The 17,461-nt window shown below is 43.0% G+C and overlaps 1 protein-coding gene across 3 annotated transcripts in view; it reads left to right on the top strand.

Moving 5' to 3' along the window:
* Positions 1-17,461, top strand: part of LOC111978165 (1-acyl-sn-glycerol-3-phosphate acyltransferase epsilon-like) — a 59,631-nt gene that overhangs the window by 21,932 nt on the left and 20,238 nt on the right. For 2 of the 3 annotated variants that reach the window (XM_070448604.1, XM_024008067.2), the window contains exons 3-7: positions 421-490; positions 622-737; positions 856-945; positions 3,013-3,103; positions 13,850-14,011. In XM_070448604.1, the coding sequence (XP_070304705.1) occupies positions 421-490; positions 622-737; positions 856-945; positions 3,013-3,103; positions 13,850-14,011 (529 nt within the window). The remainder of the gene's footprint in view (positions 1-420; positions 491-621; positions 738-855; positions 946-3,012; positions 3,104-13,849; positions 14,012-17,461) is intronic. The other variant, XM_024008068.2, reaches the window with a different exon arrangement.

The raw sequence follows: 17,461 nt of genomic DNA, 5'->3' as shown, positions 1-17,461 counted from the left end.
GTTAATGCATTCTCAACCCTCTCGTCCTCACAAGAACGTCATTGGCGAACTAACTCGGAGCATGAGTGTGGATAACATTAGTATGCATATTGAGAAACACCCTTTGTTTTATGAAGCACACCAACACTTCTGAGTTGTGGTGTTTTAACAAGTGGCGAAGTTGGTTCATTAACAGCTTCTAAAAGGTTAAGATGATGAGACCCGTTTTTATGAACAAAACACTTAAGACACAGTTGGCTTGCCATTGACGTCCTCAGCACTGTGGATTTTCCACGAAATCCTGGGTGTATGTCTAATTACAAACATTCGCACAAATAATTTCAGTTTGGTTGCCACCCAAATTTCTTCCATTTTGTTTCTGTTTGTCATTATGCCCTTAAGTCTTTTAGGCCTAGTAAAACGATGTTCATTCTTCTTTAGATTGTTATTTATGGAGACGTGCCAAAGATTAAAGAGAATGTAGTCTACCTTTCCAACCATCAATGCACAGGTGAGCTGTTCCTTTTCAACAAAATGCTTAACTAATTAATTTCTGTTCATTCTGAGCGAGAATMATTTGTTAGTTAAAGTTTGGCACATGATGCAGTTGGACTAAAACCCTTGCTTTCTCTTGTCATACAGCGGACTGGATCATTGCTGACATGTTAGCCATTAGGCAGGAAGCACTTGGACATGTGAGATACGTCCTAAAAGATGGGCTGAAATGGCTCCCATTATACGGATGGTATTTCTCTCAGGTAATATATTTATCTAAAAGTTTTRTACTGTTAGATGCTATAATATATATTGTGCTTATTGGTAAGAGCGATTTAATCCTATTTGGTATAATTTTTTTTATTAAAATTTCATTTTTAGCATGGTGGTGTCTACGTGAAGCGAAGCGCAAAGTTTGACGAGAAGGCAATGAAAAAGAAGCTCTCTTCACAAACAGTGTTGGGAACACCAGTAAGTATTTAAGGAGCACACTGACAGAAACTGTTTGATTTTGTGAATGTTATTTACTCCCAAAAGCATTTTTGGTGATAAGCATGTTATTTCTTGCATCGCAGCCAATAACTTTTTACATGGCTGCCAACAAAACTAATGTTTAATACTGTCACTTCATTCAATGGATTCTATTGATGGGCTGTGAGGCTGTCAGTGAAATACCATGAAAGTGCTCTTACTTTATCCCAATTTGTCATTCTTTGAAGAGCATTGCTATTCTAAAATATACATGAAACCAACTRAAATAAATATCTATAAAGGCTGTTTTGGTCACTGGCATGTCCGTTCTAAATGTTTCCCTGTGCCTAGTCTATATCAGGAAGGACTGCTGTTGCCAAATAACTTCTTCCCAGGACACTAAGATCCACAGATTGTTGTTTGAGCTTCTGGGCTACCCTTTGTCCCTGGGCTTCTGTGCTAGCATTTTGTCATGATTTTCTGACTAGTCTTGTCTTCATGACACCCATGTTTTCATATGTGCATGGGTACAGTGCATTCGGAAAGTATTAAGACCTTTTTCCACAGTTTGTTATGTTAGTCTTTTCCTCATCAAGCTACACACAATACCCCATAATGGCAAAGCGAAAACAGGTTTTTAGAAATTTTAGCAAATTTGTTAATTGAAAAACAGCTTATTTACATAAGTATTCTGACCCTTTGAATTGAGACTAAAAATTGATCTCAGGTGCATCCTGTTTTCGTTGATTATCGTTGAGATGTTTCTAGAACTTGACTGGAGTCCACCTTTGTTAATTAAATTGATTGGATATGATTTGGAAATGCACACATCTGTCTATATAAGGTCCCACAGTTGACCGTGCATGTYTGAGCAAAAACCAAGCCATGAGGTCGAAGGAATTGTCTGTACAGCTCCGAGACAGGAATGTGTCGAGGCACATATCTGGGGAAGCGTAGCAAAAYATTTCTGCAGCATTGAAGGTCCCTAAGAACACTGGCCTGCATCATTCTTAAATGGAAGAAGTTTGGAACCATCAAGACTCTTCCTAGAGCTGGCCGCCCGCCCAAACTGAGCAATCAGGGGAGAAGGGCCTTGGTCAGGGAGGTGACCAAGAACCCGATGGCCACTCTGAAAAGGCTCTATATTGCCTCTGTGGTGATGGTTGTCCTTCTGGAAGGTTATCCCATCTCTGCAGCACTCACCCAATCAGGCCTTATGGTAGTGGCYAGATGGAAGCCACTCAGTAAAAGGCACATGATAGCCCATTTGGAGTTTGCTGAAAGGCACCTAAATGACTCTGACCATGAAAAATAAGATTCTCTTGTCTGATACAATCAAGATTTAACTTGGCCTGAATGCCAAGCGTCACGTCAGGAGGAATCCTGGCACCATCCCTACGGTGAAGCATGGTGTGGCAGCATCATGCTGTGGGGATGTTTTTCAGTGGCAGGGACTGGGAGACTAGTCTGGATTGAGGGAAAGATAAACAGCGCAAAACACAGAGATCCTTGATGAAAACCTGCTCCAGAGTGCTCAGACTTAGGCAAAGGTTAACCTTCTAACAGGACAGTGACCTTAAGCAAACGGTGAAGACAACGCAGGAGTGGCTTCGGGACAAGTTTCTGAATGTGCTTGAGTGGCCAGAGCCCGGACTTGAAACCGATCAAACATCTCTGGAGAGACCTGAAAATAGCTGTTCAACGACGCTCCCCATCCAACCTGACAGAGCTTGAGGATCTGCAGGTGTGCCAAGCTAGTAGTGTGATACCCAAGAAGACTCGAGGCTGTAATCCTTCAACAAAGTGCTGAGTAAAGGGTCTCAACACTTGTGATATTTTGCTTTGTCATTATGGGGTATTGTGTGTAGATTAATCCATTTTAGAATAAGGCTGTAACGTAACAAAGTGGAAAAAGTCAAGGGCTCTGAATACTTTCCGAATGCTCTGTATGTAGAGTTTAGAAACATAGTCTTAGACTACTTACCTTACGAGAAATTATGTGCTGATCTCCCCTGCAAGACTTCACTTGCTGTAACTCAACCCCCGTTTGTTTTGATTTCTGTGCAGATGTATCTTGTCATCTTCCCAGAAGGAACCCGATACAACCCTGAACTCAAGAAGATGATCAGCGACAGTCAGGCTTTTGCCACTAAAGAAGGTGCTCTTTCATACTTTCACATTGATTTATAAATTCCAAGCTAGTGTATTCTTTCATGACTAATAGCAAAGCTTTGGGGAGGATTAACGAATGGGGGTCATGTAGGGGTAATGCATTGGAACGGGTACTTCACCTTCCCCTCCCATGCTTAATGGATTCCTTATCCCACATTGAAAGTGATTGTTGTAGCACTGCTTTCTTTTTCAACCTTTAACCTCTGAAACTCAGCAACTTTGCATTGGCCATGTCCAGTGGCAGAATACAGAGGACTCGATCCCAAACTTTTTTTTTTAACTGTATAATGGTTTTTGGGTCATAAGGTATTTGGTAATAAGGTTTTGAAAAAATACAACTTGCAACTTTTTAAAGCAAGATACATTTACCGTGACAGCGGATACAATCTACCCACCCTCCCAACTAACTTTTTGCAATCTCTTGTCAAAATCTCACAACCCAATTGTTTGTTGACCGCATTAGAGTGGAACCTTAGACAAAATGAAACGCCACCTGGCTGTTCTATTTTTTTATCCTCGTCAGTGGTTTGCTGGTACAGTGCTAAGAGCTTGGCAGCTTGGACCAGTGAGCTCCTTTTAATTAAATATTTCAGAGGCTGTAGCTTATAAATTGGGCAAAAGGTTAATTTGTGCTTGCAAAAGTATGTTACTGCTGACTTATAAGTGATTTATGTTGCTAGACCTAACTCGCAAGAGCAAGTTGAAAGGTTTGAAATGGCTTCTTGTTTAAGACCTTTTGTTTCATAAAGTAGGATATTTTCGTTTGGTAGCCGACTACCACACTACATGGACAAATGTATGTGGACATCTGCTCGTCTAACATCTCATTCCAAAATCATGGGCATTAATATGGAGTTGGTCCCCCTTTAACTGCTATAAAAGCCTCCCCACTTCTGGAAAGGCTTTCCAGTAGATGTTGGAACATTGCTRCGGGACCTTGCTTCTATTCAGCCACAAGAATTAGTGAGGTTGGCTACTGATGTTGGGCGACTACGTCTGGCTCGCAGTCGGCGTTCCAATTTATTCCGAAATGTTTGAGGTCAGGGCTCTGTGCAGGCCAGTCAAGTTCTTCCACACCGATCTCGACAAACCATTTCTGTATGGACCTCACTTTGTGTACGGGGGCATTGTCATGCTGAAACAGGAAAGGGCCTTCCCCAAACTGTTGCCACAAAGTTGGAAGCACAGAATTGTCTAGAATGTTATTGTATGCTGTAGCTTTAAGATTTTCATTCACTGGAACTAAGGGGCCTAGCCCGAACCATGGAAAAACAGCCCCAGACCATTATTCCTCCACCAAACTTTACAGATGGCGCTATGCATTGGCAGGTAGTGTTCTCCTGGCATCCGGCAAACCCAGATTTGTCAGTTGGACTGCTAAATGGTGAAGCGTGATTCATCACTCCAGAGAACGCGATTCCGCTGCTCCAGCCGACGTTTGGCATTGTGCATGCTGATCTGAGCCTTGTGTGCGGCTGCTCGGCCATGGAAACCCATTTCATGAAGCTCACGATGAACAGTTATTGTGCTGACGTTGCTTTCAGGGGCAGTTTGGAACTCTGTAGTGAGTGTTGCAACTGAGGACAGACGATTTTAATGCGCTGAAGCACTCGGCGGTCCCATTATTATGTGAGCTTTTGTGGCCTACCACTTCTCGGTTGAWACATTGCTACTAGACGTTTCCACATCACAATAACAGCACTTACAGTTGACCGGGGCAGTCTAGCAGGGCAGAAATTTGTCGAACTGACTTGTTGGCAACTTATAACGGTGCCATGTTGAAAGTCACTGAGCTCTTCAGTAAGGCCATTCTACTGCCAATGTTTGTATATGGAGATTGCATGGCTGTGCTCTATTTTACACACGTCAGCAACGGGTGTGGCTAAAATAGCCAAATCCACTAATTTGAAGGGGTGTCCACATACTTCTTGTTTACTATAATGTACTTATTTTTCTATAAAATATATTAATACTTTTCAAACAGCTCATACACTTTAAGGGCATTATCATTTTCACAATATTATTCCAACCACAGTGTGGAAATATTAAAACACAGGAATATCACTTGACTGCACAGGGTATTTGATCTTTAGCATTAGCTTAATTTTATTAATAATATTGTGAAAATGATAATGCCCTTAAAGTGTATGAGCTGTTTGAAAAGACTGCCTGGAATTTCAGTCTGTTTTGGTGGAATGGTGTTTTGGCCTGCCTGGTGACCTTACCAGGCAGTTAATTAGTTAGTAGACCAATAAGAACGAGAGTTCCAAACTTCTGCCAATAACAGCTAGTTTTCCTCTCCTCTCGGACCACTCCCAGAATGTCCTAGCAAAATTCTAGCTTGAGAAATTGCTCTTTGCTAAGAAGCTATTTTTGTTWATTTTTTTACCATTTTAATTGAAAACAATTAGGTACTTAGTTTGTTACCCAGAAATTGTTTGATATTGAGAAACTGCTGCTTTGGGTCTTTTAGATCATAATTCCTTGTGTGAGYCGCTTCTGAAGTTATAACATTTGCAATTGCTGATTTCTCAACTAACTGCTTTGGCCATCACAGCCATATCACCATGAAATGGAATGCAATATATACCCAGTGTGGCACTCGATAAACTGCAGTCTTATGTTTGCATAGCAACAGATTTAACTAYACTGAACAAAAATATTAACGCAACATGTAAAATGTTGGTCCCATGTTTAATGAGTTGACATAAAAGATCCCAGAAATTGTTTGTACACAAAACGCTTATTTCTCTCAAATGTTGTGCACAAATTTGTTTACATACCTGTTAGTGAGCATATCTGCTTTGCCAAGATAATCTATCCATCTGACAGGTGTGGCATTTCAAGAAGCTGATTAAACAGCATGATCATTACGCAGATGCATGATCATTACGCAGATGCACCTTGTGCTGGGAACAATGAAAGGCCACTCTAAAATCTACAGTTTTGTCACACAACACAATGCCACAATGTCTCAAGTTGAGGGAGCATGTAATTGGCATGCTGACTGCAGCAATATCCGCTGGTGGACGACAATGAAAATAGTCTTTGTAGCAATTTAATTAAATGTTCAGTAGTCTTATGCCTTGGGGGTAGAAGCTGTTTAGAAGCCTCTTGGACCTAGACTTGGTGCTCCGGTACCGCTTGCCGTGCAGTAGCAGAGAGAACAGTCTATGACTAGCGTGGCTGGAGTCGGACAACTTTTTKGGGGCCTTCCTCTGACACTGCCTGGTATAGAGGTCCTGAATGGCAGGAAGCTTGGCCCCAGTGATGTACTGAGCYATACGCACTACCCTCTGTAGTGCCTTGCAGCCGAGCAGTTGTCATACCAGGGCAGTGATGCAACCAGTCAGGATGCTCTCTGGTGTAGAAACTTTTGAGGATCTGATGTCCCATACCAAATCTTTTAAGTCTCCTGAGGGGAAATAGGTTTTRTCGTGCCCTCTTCATGACTGTCTTGGTGTGCTTGGACCGTGTTCGTTTGTTGGTGATGTGGTCACCACGGAACTTGAAGCGCTGATCCTGCTCCACTACAGCCCTGTCGATGAGAATGGGGGTGTGCTCGGTCCTCCTTTTYCTGTAATCCACAATCATCTCCTTAGTCTTGATCACGTTGAGAGAGAGGTTGTTGTCCTGGCACGACACGGCCAGGTCTCTGACCTCCTCCTTATATGCTGTCACGTCATTGTTGGTGATCAGGCCTACCACTGTTGTCATAGGCCAACTTAATGATGGTGTTGKAGTCGTGCCTGGCCGTGCAGTCATGAGTGAACCAGAAGTACAGGAGGGGACTGAGCACGCACCCCTGGGCGGCCCCCGTGTTGAGGATCAACGTGGAGGATGTGTTGTTCCCTACCCTTACCACCTGGGGGCGTCCCGTCAGGAAGTCCAGGATCCAGTTGTAGAGTGAGGTGTTTAATCCCAAGGTCCTTAGCTTAGTGATGAGCTTTGAGGGCACTATGGTGTTGAATGCTGATCTACTGTCAATGAACAGCATTCTCACACAGGTGTTCCTTTTGTCCAGGTGTGAAAGGGCAGTGTGGAGTGCGTCTGTGGATCTGATGGGGCGGTATGTAAATTGGAGTCGGTCTATGGTTTCTGGGATAATTGTGTTGATGTGAGCCATGACCAGCCTTTCAAAGCACTTCATGGCTATAGACGTGAGTGCTACGGGTCGGTAATCATTTAGGCAGGTTACCTTAGTGTTCTTGGGCACAGGGACTATGGTGGTCTGCTTGAAACATGTTGGTATTACAGACTYGGACAGGGAGAGGTTAAAAATGTTAATGAAGTCACTTGCCAGTTGGTCAGCGCATGCTCGGAGTATACGTCCTGGTAATCCGTCTGGCCCTGCGTCCTTGTGATTGTTGACTTGTTTAAAGGTCTTACTCACATCGACTGTGGAGAGCGGGATTACATAGTCATCTGGAACAGCTGGTGTGCTCATGCATGTTTCAGTGTTACTTGCCTCGAAGCGAGCATAGAAGTAATTTAGCTCGTCTGGTAGGCTCGTGTCAATGGGCAGCTCTCGGCTGTGCTTCCCTTTGTAGTCTGTAATAGTTTGCAAGCCCTGCCACATCCGACGAGCATCAGAGCCAGTGTAGTATGATTCGATCTTAGTCCTGTATTGATGCTTTGCCTGTTTGATGGTTCGTCGGAGGGCATAGCGGGATATCTTATAAGCTTCCGGGTTAGAGTCCTGCTCCTTGAAAGCGGCAGCTCTAGCCTTTAGCTCAGTGCCTGTAATCCATGGCTTCTGGTTGGGGTATGTACGTACAGTCACTGTGGGGACGACKTCATCAATGCACTTATTGATGAAGCCGATGACTGATATGATGTACTCCTCAATGCCATCGGAGGAATCMCGGAACATATTCCAGTCTGTGCAAGCAAAACAGTCCTRTAGCTTAGCATCTGCTTCATCTGACCACTTTTTTTATTGATCTAGTCACTGGTGTTTCCTGCTTTAGTTTTTGCTTGTAAGCAGGAATCGGGAGGATAGAATTATGGTCAAATTTGCCAAATGGAAGGCGAGGGAGAGCTTGGTAAGCATCTGTGTGTGGAGTAAAGGGGATCGCTACAGTTTGTTTTTTATTAATTTATTTTTCTCTCTCCTCTGGTTGCACATTTAACATGCTGATGGAAATTGGGTATAACAGATTTGTTTCCCTGCATTAAAGTCCCTGGCCACTAGGAGCGCCGMCTCTATGAGCTTTTTCCGGTTTGCTTACGGTGGTATACATCTCATTGAGTGCGGTCTTAGTGCCAGCATCAGTCTGTGGTGGTATGTAGACAGCTACGAAAAATACAGATAAACTCTCTAGGTAGAGTGGTCTACAGCTTATCATGAGATACTCTACCTCAGGTGAGCAAAACCTTGAGACTTCCTACTGTTTATAAATATGCATAGGCCGCCAACCCTTGTCTTACCAGAGGCTGCAGTTCTATCCTGACGATGCCGTGTGTAACCCGCCAGCTGTATGTTAATCATGTCGTCGTGCATTAGTTGTACAGTTTTTAATGTCCTGCTGGTAGGATAAACGTGCATTTAGCTTGTCCAGTTTATTTTCCAGCGATTGTGCGTTGGCAAGGGAAGATTAGCCACTCGTCGGCAGATCCTCACAAGGCACCCTGATCTCTTTCCGCGATATCTTTTCCATCTCTTTCTCCTGCGAATGACAGAGATGAGGGCCTGTTCGGGTGTCTGGAGTAAATCCCTCTCGTCCGTTTCGTTAAAGAGTTTCTTCGTCCAGTTCAAGGTGAGTAATCACTGTTCTGATTTCCAGAAGCTCTTTTCGGTCATAAGAGACGGTAGCAGCAACATTATGTTCAAAATAAGTTACAAAAATGCAAAAATAAATAAATAAATAGCACGGTTGGTTAAGAGCCCATGAAACGGCAGCCATCCTCCGGCGCCATTACGTATATGGTTTTAGATAATTGCTGGTCTCAAGTGCAGCCGACATTCTTAATGATTTTAGTGATTACAACAACCGGGTGACATTTTGAAAGACTACATTAGTCRCCTCTCAGTGAAGTATGGGCTCGTTTGTCCTTTGATCCTGCAATTTGTCCACTGTCTACCATTCAGATATGTGACCTGATTATTTAAATGGRGTGCTGTATTGCTGTTAGCATTTATTGGAAGATCCAAAAAGCATATGCATAACCATGGTAGCAATTGAAAGGGAACAGTTTGGAGATAGTGGTACAATTATTACATTTACTGTAGTGGTAAATTATTATATTTACTGTACTTTTCATTTTCGTTAGCAAAATCTGAAAATACATGAGAGGAATATTCCTGGAAAATGTGGGGTAGGTGCATGTTTTCTAGCCTAACATCATTATTTGGAAACGGTATATTGATGATATTTTTGTTCTATGGAGGGGTGATGCAAAAYAGCTCCAGGCATTCCATGCTTTTCTTAACTCCTGTTCTGAACATTTGAGATTTACTATGCAATCTGATACACGTCAAATCAGTTTTCTTGATCTTCTGATCTTGTGTGAAAATAATGTTCTATACACTGATCTTTACAGGAAACCTACTGATCGTAACAGTTTGTTGAGGGCTGACAGTTCTCACCCACTTCCCTTGAAAACTAGTTTGCCCTAAAGCCAATTCTGTCAAATCAAAAGAATTTGCAAAAAAAAATCAGATTTCGACAGAAATATTCAAGGAAAGGGGATACAATTCAAAACATTACCTTTTTCAAGGGCAGTCTCGCAAAAAGACGCATTCTTGCATTCTAACTACCCGCTATTCAAAGCGCTCTGAACAAATKAAGGGAATCGTTCACAAACATTGGCACATTCTAAAATCCGATGATAGTCTCGGTAATGTGTTTTCGGACCTTCCCTTGGTCGTATTCTCGCGGGGCAGAAATCTCAGAGACCAATTGGTACACTCTGATTTACCACCCCAAGATATTCCTGAACGTCTATTTGCGCCCCTACTGGATGGAAATTACAAGTGTAATGGCTGTGCTCAATGCAATGGCACTTATAAATGCAGATCCTTCAAACACCCACAAACAGGGAAATTGATCCCAATCAAAGGTGTTATTACGTGCTCCACTAAGGCAGTTATTTATCTTATAACTTGTCCTTGTGGTAAAAATTGTGGGTAAAACAAAGCGTGAATTAAAAATACATATATCAGAGCATCGTAGCACATTGGGTGCAAAAACTTGACTTACCCAGTTGCGGCCCACTTTTGGAGGCAGGCCACTCGATTTCGTCTCTGCGTTATATTGGCTTCGAACATGTCACCCTCCCTAGGAGAGGGGGTACCTTGATAATTTATTGTTAAAACGAGAGGCTGCCTGGATCTTTACTTAAAGCCCCTTGCTCCCTTCGGTCTCAACGTGGACTTTGATCTGAAGCCATTCTTGTGATTATTGTGACTTTGCCATTGTAATTGTTTGTAAGCTTGTGTGTCTAAATGAATCTATGATGGTATGCTATCCATTTTGTTTTTGTATGCTGTTCTTTGTATGCCATTTAATATTTGAGAATTAACCAATGATATTAGCCACGCTTGGCATGATTACAGACACCTGTGTGTCTTTTGATACTATATAAACGAGTCATCCCGCAGTGTTGTGATTATACCCGATGAAGACAGATTGGCTGTCGAAACGTTGGATATTACATTTTTGCATTTGAGCTCATAGTGTGCGCTCTCCTTTATTTTCAAGTTTTCTAACTACGCTAGCCAGCACCTCGCCTAAATAGGTGTGCGTTTCTTTTTCTTTCTAGGTGAAAATACCAACATCCCTGGGTCGCTCCTCTTTTCAGTTCACTGCAACTGGAACGAGCTGCAACATACTCAAACTGGACAGTCACAAAGACTCAATCATGGACACTTTGTGACAGTTGTGGCTGCTTTGTGTGTTGTATTGTCTCTACCTTATTGACCTTTGTGCTGTTGACTGTGCCCAGTAATGTTTGTACCATGTTTTGTGTTGTCATGTGTTGCTGCCTTGCTATGTTGTTGTCTTAAGTCTCTCTTTATGTTGTTGTCTTAAGTCTCTCTTTATGTTGTGTTGTCTTGTTGTGATGTGTTTTGTTCTATATTTGTATTGTATGTTATTTTTTAAATTATTTTATCCCAAGCCCCCGTCCCCGCAGGAGGCCTTTTGGTAGGCCGTCATTGTAAATAAGAATTTGTTCTTAACTGACTTGCCTAGTTAAATAAAGGTTAAATAAAATAAACAAACTACAAGGGTTTGAGTGAGAGCACTGGTGTCTCCAAGTGGCCATGCACCTCTACAAAGTGTGCACAGTTCCTAAGCCATTTCAATGCACTTTTGGCTCAAAGAAGTCTTCAACTATAAGGTAATTTTTTAGGTCTCCCAGCTGTGCCATTGAGGAACTAGAACAAGCACACTTGTAGTTTTGTTTGGAACACAACCTTGCACCCCCCCCCCACACACACAATTTCTGTTTGTTTTTTTCGCAATCTAAAAACGTCCATTATAATCGCAATCTGGGTCACTTGGGCATGATTTTAAAGCTAAGTTATGAAATACGATCTTAGGCAATTGAGAAACCGATTCTGTAATTTGTATGTGYGTAGAAAGGAGTCCAGTGCATGCGCCGCAGCAAGTTTTCTTCACAATGAACAGGCTAATTATGTTCAGAACAACCCAGGGTATGACATGATATCTTGTAACTGAATGTTGAAAATATATACAGTTGAAGTTGAATATAGTTGAATATATACAGTTGAATATTATACAGTACACTTAGGTTGGAGTCATTAACTTGTTTTTCACCACTCCACAAATTTCTTAACAAGCCTATAGTTTTGGCAAGTCTGTTTGAACATCTACTTTGTGCATGACACAACTAATATTTTACTTATAATTCACTGTATCACAATTCAGTGGGTCAGAAGTTTACATAACATTAAGTTGAACTGTGCCTTTTAAATAGCTTTGGAAAATTCCAGAAAATGATGTCATGGTTTTAGATGCTTCTGATAGGCTAATTGACTCATTTGAGTAATTGGAGGTGTACCTTGGATGTATTTCAAGGCCTACCTTCAAACTTAGTGCATCTTTATTTGACATCATGGGAAAATCAACAGAAATCAGGCCAACCTCAGAAAAAAAATTGTAGACCACAAAGTCTGGTTCATCCTGGGAGCAATTTCAAACGTGAAGGTACCGCGTTCCTCTGTACAAACAATAGCACGCAAGTATAAACACCATGCAGCCATCATACCGCTCAGAAAGGAGACGTGTTCTGTCTCCTAGAGATGAACATACTTTGGTGCGAAAAGTGCAAATCAATCCAGAACAACAGCAAAGACCGTTGAAGATGCTGAGGAAACGGGTACAAAAGTATTTATATCCACAGTAAAACGAGTCCTATACGACATAATCTGAAAGGCCGCTCAGCAAGGAAAGAAGCCACTGCCCAAAGCCGCCATTTAAAAAAGCCAGACTACGTTTGCAACTGCACATGGGACAAAGATTGTAATTTTTGGAGAAATGTCCCTCAGGTCTGATGAAACAAAAAATAGAGCTGTTTGGCCCATACTGACCATGGTTATGTTTGGAGGAAAAAGGGGGAAGCTTGCAAGCCGAAGAGCACCATCCCAACTGAAGCAGGGGGTGGCAGCATCATGTTGTGGGGTGCTTTGCTGCAGGAGGGACTGGTGCACTTCAAAATGGATGGCACCATGAGGAAATTATGTGGATATATTGAAGCAACATCTCCAGACATCAGTCGGGAAGTTAAAGCTTGGTCGCAAATGAGTCTTCCAAATGGACAATGACCCAAGCATACTTCCAAAGTTGTGGCAAAATGGCTAAGGACAACAAAGTCAAGGTATTGGCCATCACAAACCTGACCTCAATCCTATAGAAAATGTGTGGGCAGAACTGAAAAAACATGTGCGAGCAAGGAGGCCTACAACCTGACTCAGTTACCCAGCTCTGTCAGGAGGAATGGGCCCAAATTCAACTAATTTTATTGTGGAGCTTGTGGAAGGCTACCAAACGTTTGACCCAAGTTAAAAATTTAAAGGCAATGCTACCAAATATTAATTGAGTGTATGTAAACATCTGCCACTGGGCATGTAATGAAGAAATAAAAGCTGAAATAAATCATTCTCTCCTATTATTCTGACATTTCACATTCTTAACAAAGTGGTGATCTAACTGACCTAAGACAGATAATTGCTTTACTAGGATTAAATGTCAGGAATTGTGAAACTGAGTTTAAATGTAGTTGGCTAAGGTGTATGTAAACTTCTGACTTCAACTGTATGACATGGGTTTAATGATTTGGAAATGTTCAGTGCACATTTGGACTCATGGGTGTTTGGCTTGTATGATATCAAAGCAGTATTTATTATAATCCTCATTGTCTCATCTTTCAAAATACTTTGAGTCCTCTTAATTTACAGCGTTTCCCTCACTCAGACAACATTGCAAAAGTTGCCCAATTACTGGGAGGGAGGAGGGGGACTACTTGTCACGCTCAAGTTCAGAACAGCCGTCAATCAAAAACCATACAGCACTGTGAAGCACAGAGCCTGAGCTCTGACCTCATGTATAGCATGTTACTGTACAGTTACTACGTTCCATTTGAGACACATATTAGTGCCCAAATCTGCCATTTTCAACATGTATACAGGTACGAGTGTAAAGGACTACCACTGCATGTTGCCTGGCACATCAGAGTTAACCAATGCTCTCCTGTTTATTTCCCTCAGGGCTGGCTGCCTTAGACCATGTTCTGACCCCAAGAATGAAAGCCTCTCACATTGCCATAGAGACCATGAGGGATCACCTGGATGCTGTTTATGATATCACTGTTGTGTATGAGGCAACACTGGGCAAAAGCAGTGATAGACAACCTGCCCCAACCATGCCAGGTATGAAGTTGTTCGAGACAATTCATTTCTTTCAGGTATTTAAGGGGAATGGAAACACTTTAGGAAGCAAAACTAAGCAAAGCGATGTATTCAATCCACTAATACTAAACATGTGCATTTAACAAACGCTCTATATTTAGTATTTTGATTATCGACAAGGCTGATTCAGAGGGATTGGGTTAAGTGCGGAAGACACATTTCACAATGCATTCAGTTGTACAACTGACTAGGTATCCCCCTTTCCTTTTTATTTGAGCTATGGTCAGCGCCATTTTAAATTGCAATAGTAATGACTGATGCCAGTGAGTCACTGGCAGGAATYATCAAATTGTCTGTGGCAGCCTTAAAGTAAGGGTCTCGACCCAAAGTGGGTCGTTGACCTGTTAATGGTGGGTTGCGACGTGTCGGAGTAAATGTATAATTATTTAATTGATTTGGGCAAGTGCAACTGCGCTCACGGTTCAGTGCGCTCTCTGCTCAGTTTGGCAGCTGCGGGAGAGGGAGATGCCCGCTAAGCGTTTTACCAGATTTTCCCCCCGGCAGTTTTCTTGAAGATCACTCCGCTACCCACACGCTGCAGCGCTGTCGTTCAGCAGCAGGTGATGCGCTGTCAGCCACTGACTTGTCATTCCCTCTTGCCAGCACTCACCACTCATCAAATGGACTCAAGCTAGCCACAAGTTCTGACTGAGCTCGATCGCCATGGAACGCAAATACAGTGATGAGTTACTCTCTCATTTTCATACAAACTTTGAGAAATAACGAGGATCGCCCAGTGTGTTTTGTGYGGGGAAGWACTTAGTATTACTCGTAGCCGTCTATTTACCACCACAGACCGATGCTGGCACTAAGACCGCACTCAACCAACTCTATAAGCCCATAAGCAAACAAGAAAATGCTCACCCAGAACCGGTGCTCCTAGTGGCCGGKGACTTTAATGCAGACACTTTTACCAAAATGTCACATGTGCAACCAGAGGGGAAAAAACTCTAGACCACCTTTACTCCACACACAGAGATGCATACAAAGCTCTCCCCCGCCCTCCATTTGGCACATCTGACCCTAATTATATTCTCTAGATTCCTGCTTACAAGCAAGAACTAAAGCAGGAGGTACCAGAGTCTCGTCAATACGGAAGTGGTCAGATGAAGCGGATGCTAGCTACAGGACTGTTTTGCTAGAAGACTGGATAATGTTCCGGGATTCATCCAATGGCATTGGAGGAGTATACAACACAGTCGTCGGCTTCTCAATAAGTGCATCGATGACATCGTCCCACAGTGACCGTACGTACATATCCCAACCAGAAGCCATGGATTACAGGCAACATCTGCATCGAGCTAAGACGAGCTGCGCTTTCAAGGAGCGGGACCCTAATCTGGATGTGTAGAAATTCGCTATGCATCCGACGAACCTTCAAACAAGCAGTGTCAATACATGATTTAAGATTGAATCCTACTACACCAGCTCTGATGCTCGTCGGATGTGGCGGGGCTTGAAACTATTACGGACTACAAGGGAAACCCAGACCCGAGCTGCCAGTGCGTGAGCCTACTAGATGAGCTAAGTGCCTTTTTTATGCTCAATTCGAGGCAAGCAACACTGAAGCATGCACGAGAGCACCAGCTGTTCTGGATGACTCTGAATGCTCTCGTAGCCAATATGAGCAAGACATTAACAGGTCACATTCACAAAGCTGCGGGGCCAGATGGATTACCAGGCGTTGTACTGGGGCGGCAGGGTAGCCTAGTGGTTAGAGCGTTGGACTAGTAACCGAAAGGTTGCAAGATCGAATCCCTGAGCTGACAAGGTACAATCTGTCGTTCTGCCCTGAACAAGGCAGTTATAACCACTGTTACTAGGCCATCATTGAAATAAGAATTGTTCTTACTGACTTGCCTAGTTAATAAAGGTAAAATTTAAAACAAATACTCAAAGCATGCACGGACACTGGAAGTGTTTCATGACATTTTCAACCTCTCCCTGACTGAGTTGTAATACCTACATGTTTCAAGCAGACACCATCGCGTGCTAAGAAAGAGAAGGTAACCTGCTAAATGATTACGCCCGTAGCACTCACGTCGTAGCCATGAAGTGCTTTGAAGAGGCTGGTCATTCCCGAGAATGTTGGATACCTACGACCCATCATTCGCGCCCCCCCCCCAGCAGATCACAGATGATGCAGTCAATCACTCTCCAACTGCTCTTTCACTGACAAAAGGAAATGTGGTGTTCTTCACCTATGTGAGAATGCTGTTCATTGATTACAGCTCAGCGTTTAACCATAGTGCACGAAGCTCATCTAATAAGGACCTGGGTAAACATTTTGCATCTGGAGCTGATTCTGACAGGCGTCCCAGGTGGTAAGCATAGGCAACAAAGTCTGCCACGCTGACCTCAACACTGGGGCACCTCAGGGTGTGTATTAGTCCCTCCTGTATTCATGTTACAAAGCTGCGTGGCAAAGACGACTCCAACACCAAGTTTGCTGAGAGACAACTGGTAGGCACGACCACTGACACGACAACGATGGACAGCCTATAGGGAGGAGGTCAGAGAACTGGCAGTGTGGTGCCAGGACAACAACCTCTCCCTCAATGTGAGCAAGACAAAGGAGCTGATCGTGGAGTACAGAAAAAGGCAGGCCGAACAGGCCCCCGTTAACATCAACGGGGCTGTAGTGAAGCGGGTCGAGAGTTTCAAGTTCCTTGGTGTCCAAATCACCAATGATCTATCATGGTCCAAACACACCAAGACAGTCGTGAAGAGGGCATGACAAAACCTTTTCCCCCTCAGGAGACTGAAAAGATTTGGCATGGGTCCCCAGATCCTCAAAAGGTTCTATAGCTACACCATCGAGAACATYCTGAMCGGTTGCACCACCGCCTGGTATGGCAACTGCTCAGCATCTGACCGTAAGGCTCTACAGAGGGTAGTGCGTATGACCCAGTACATCACTGGGGCCAAGCTTCCTGCAGTCCAGGACCTATATAATAGGCGGTGTCAGAGGAAAGCCCATAAAATTGTCATACTCCAGCCACCCATGTCATAGACTGTTTTCTCTGCTACCGCACGGCAAGCGGTACCGGAGCGCCAAGTCTAGGACCAAAAGGCTCCTTAACATATCCTACCTGCAAACCATAACACTGCTGCTAGTTACTGTTTATTATCTATGCATAGTCACTTCACCGCTACCTACAGTCGTGGCCAAAAGTTTTGAGAATGACACAAATATTCATTTCCACAAAGTTTGCTGCCTCAGTGTCTTTAGATATTTTGTCAGATGTTACTATGGAATACTGAAGTATAATTACAAGCATTTCATAAGTGTCAAAGGCTTTTATTGACAATTACATGAAGTTGATGCAAAGAGACAATATTTGCAGTGTTGACCCTTCTTTTTCAACACCTCTCAAACTGCCCTGGCATGCTGTCAATTAACTTCTGGGC

The sequence above is a fragment of the Salvelinus sp. IW2-2015 genome, linkage group LG18 (assembly GCF_002910315.2).
Source record: "Salvelinus sp. IW2-2015 linkage group LG18, ASM291031v2, whole genome shotgun sequence".
NCBI lineage: Eukaryota > Metazoa > Chordata > Actinopteri > Salmoniformes > Salmonidae > Salvelinus > Salvelinus sp. IW2-2015.
This window is presented reverse-complemented; position numbering and strand designations above follow the sequence as displayed.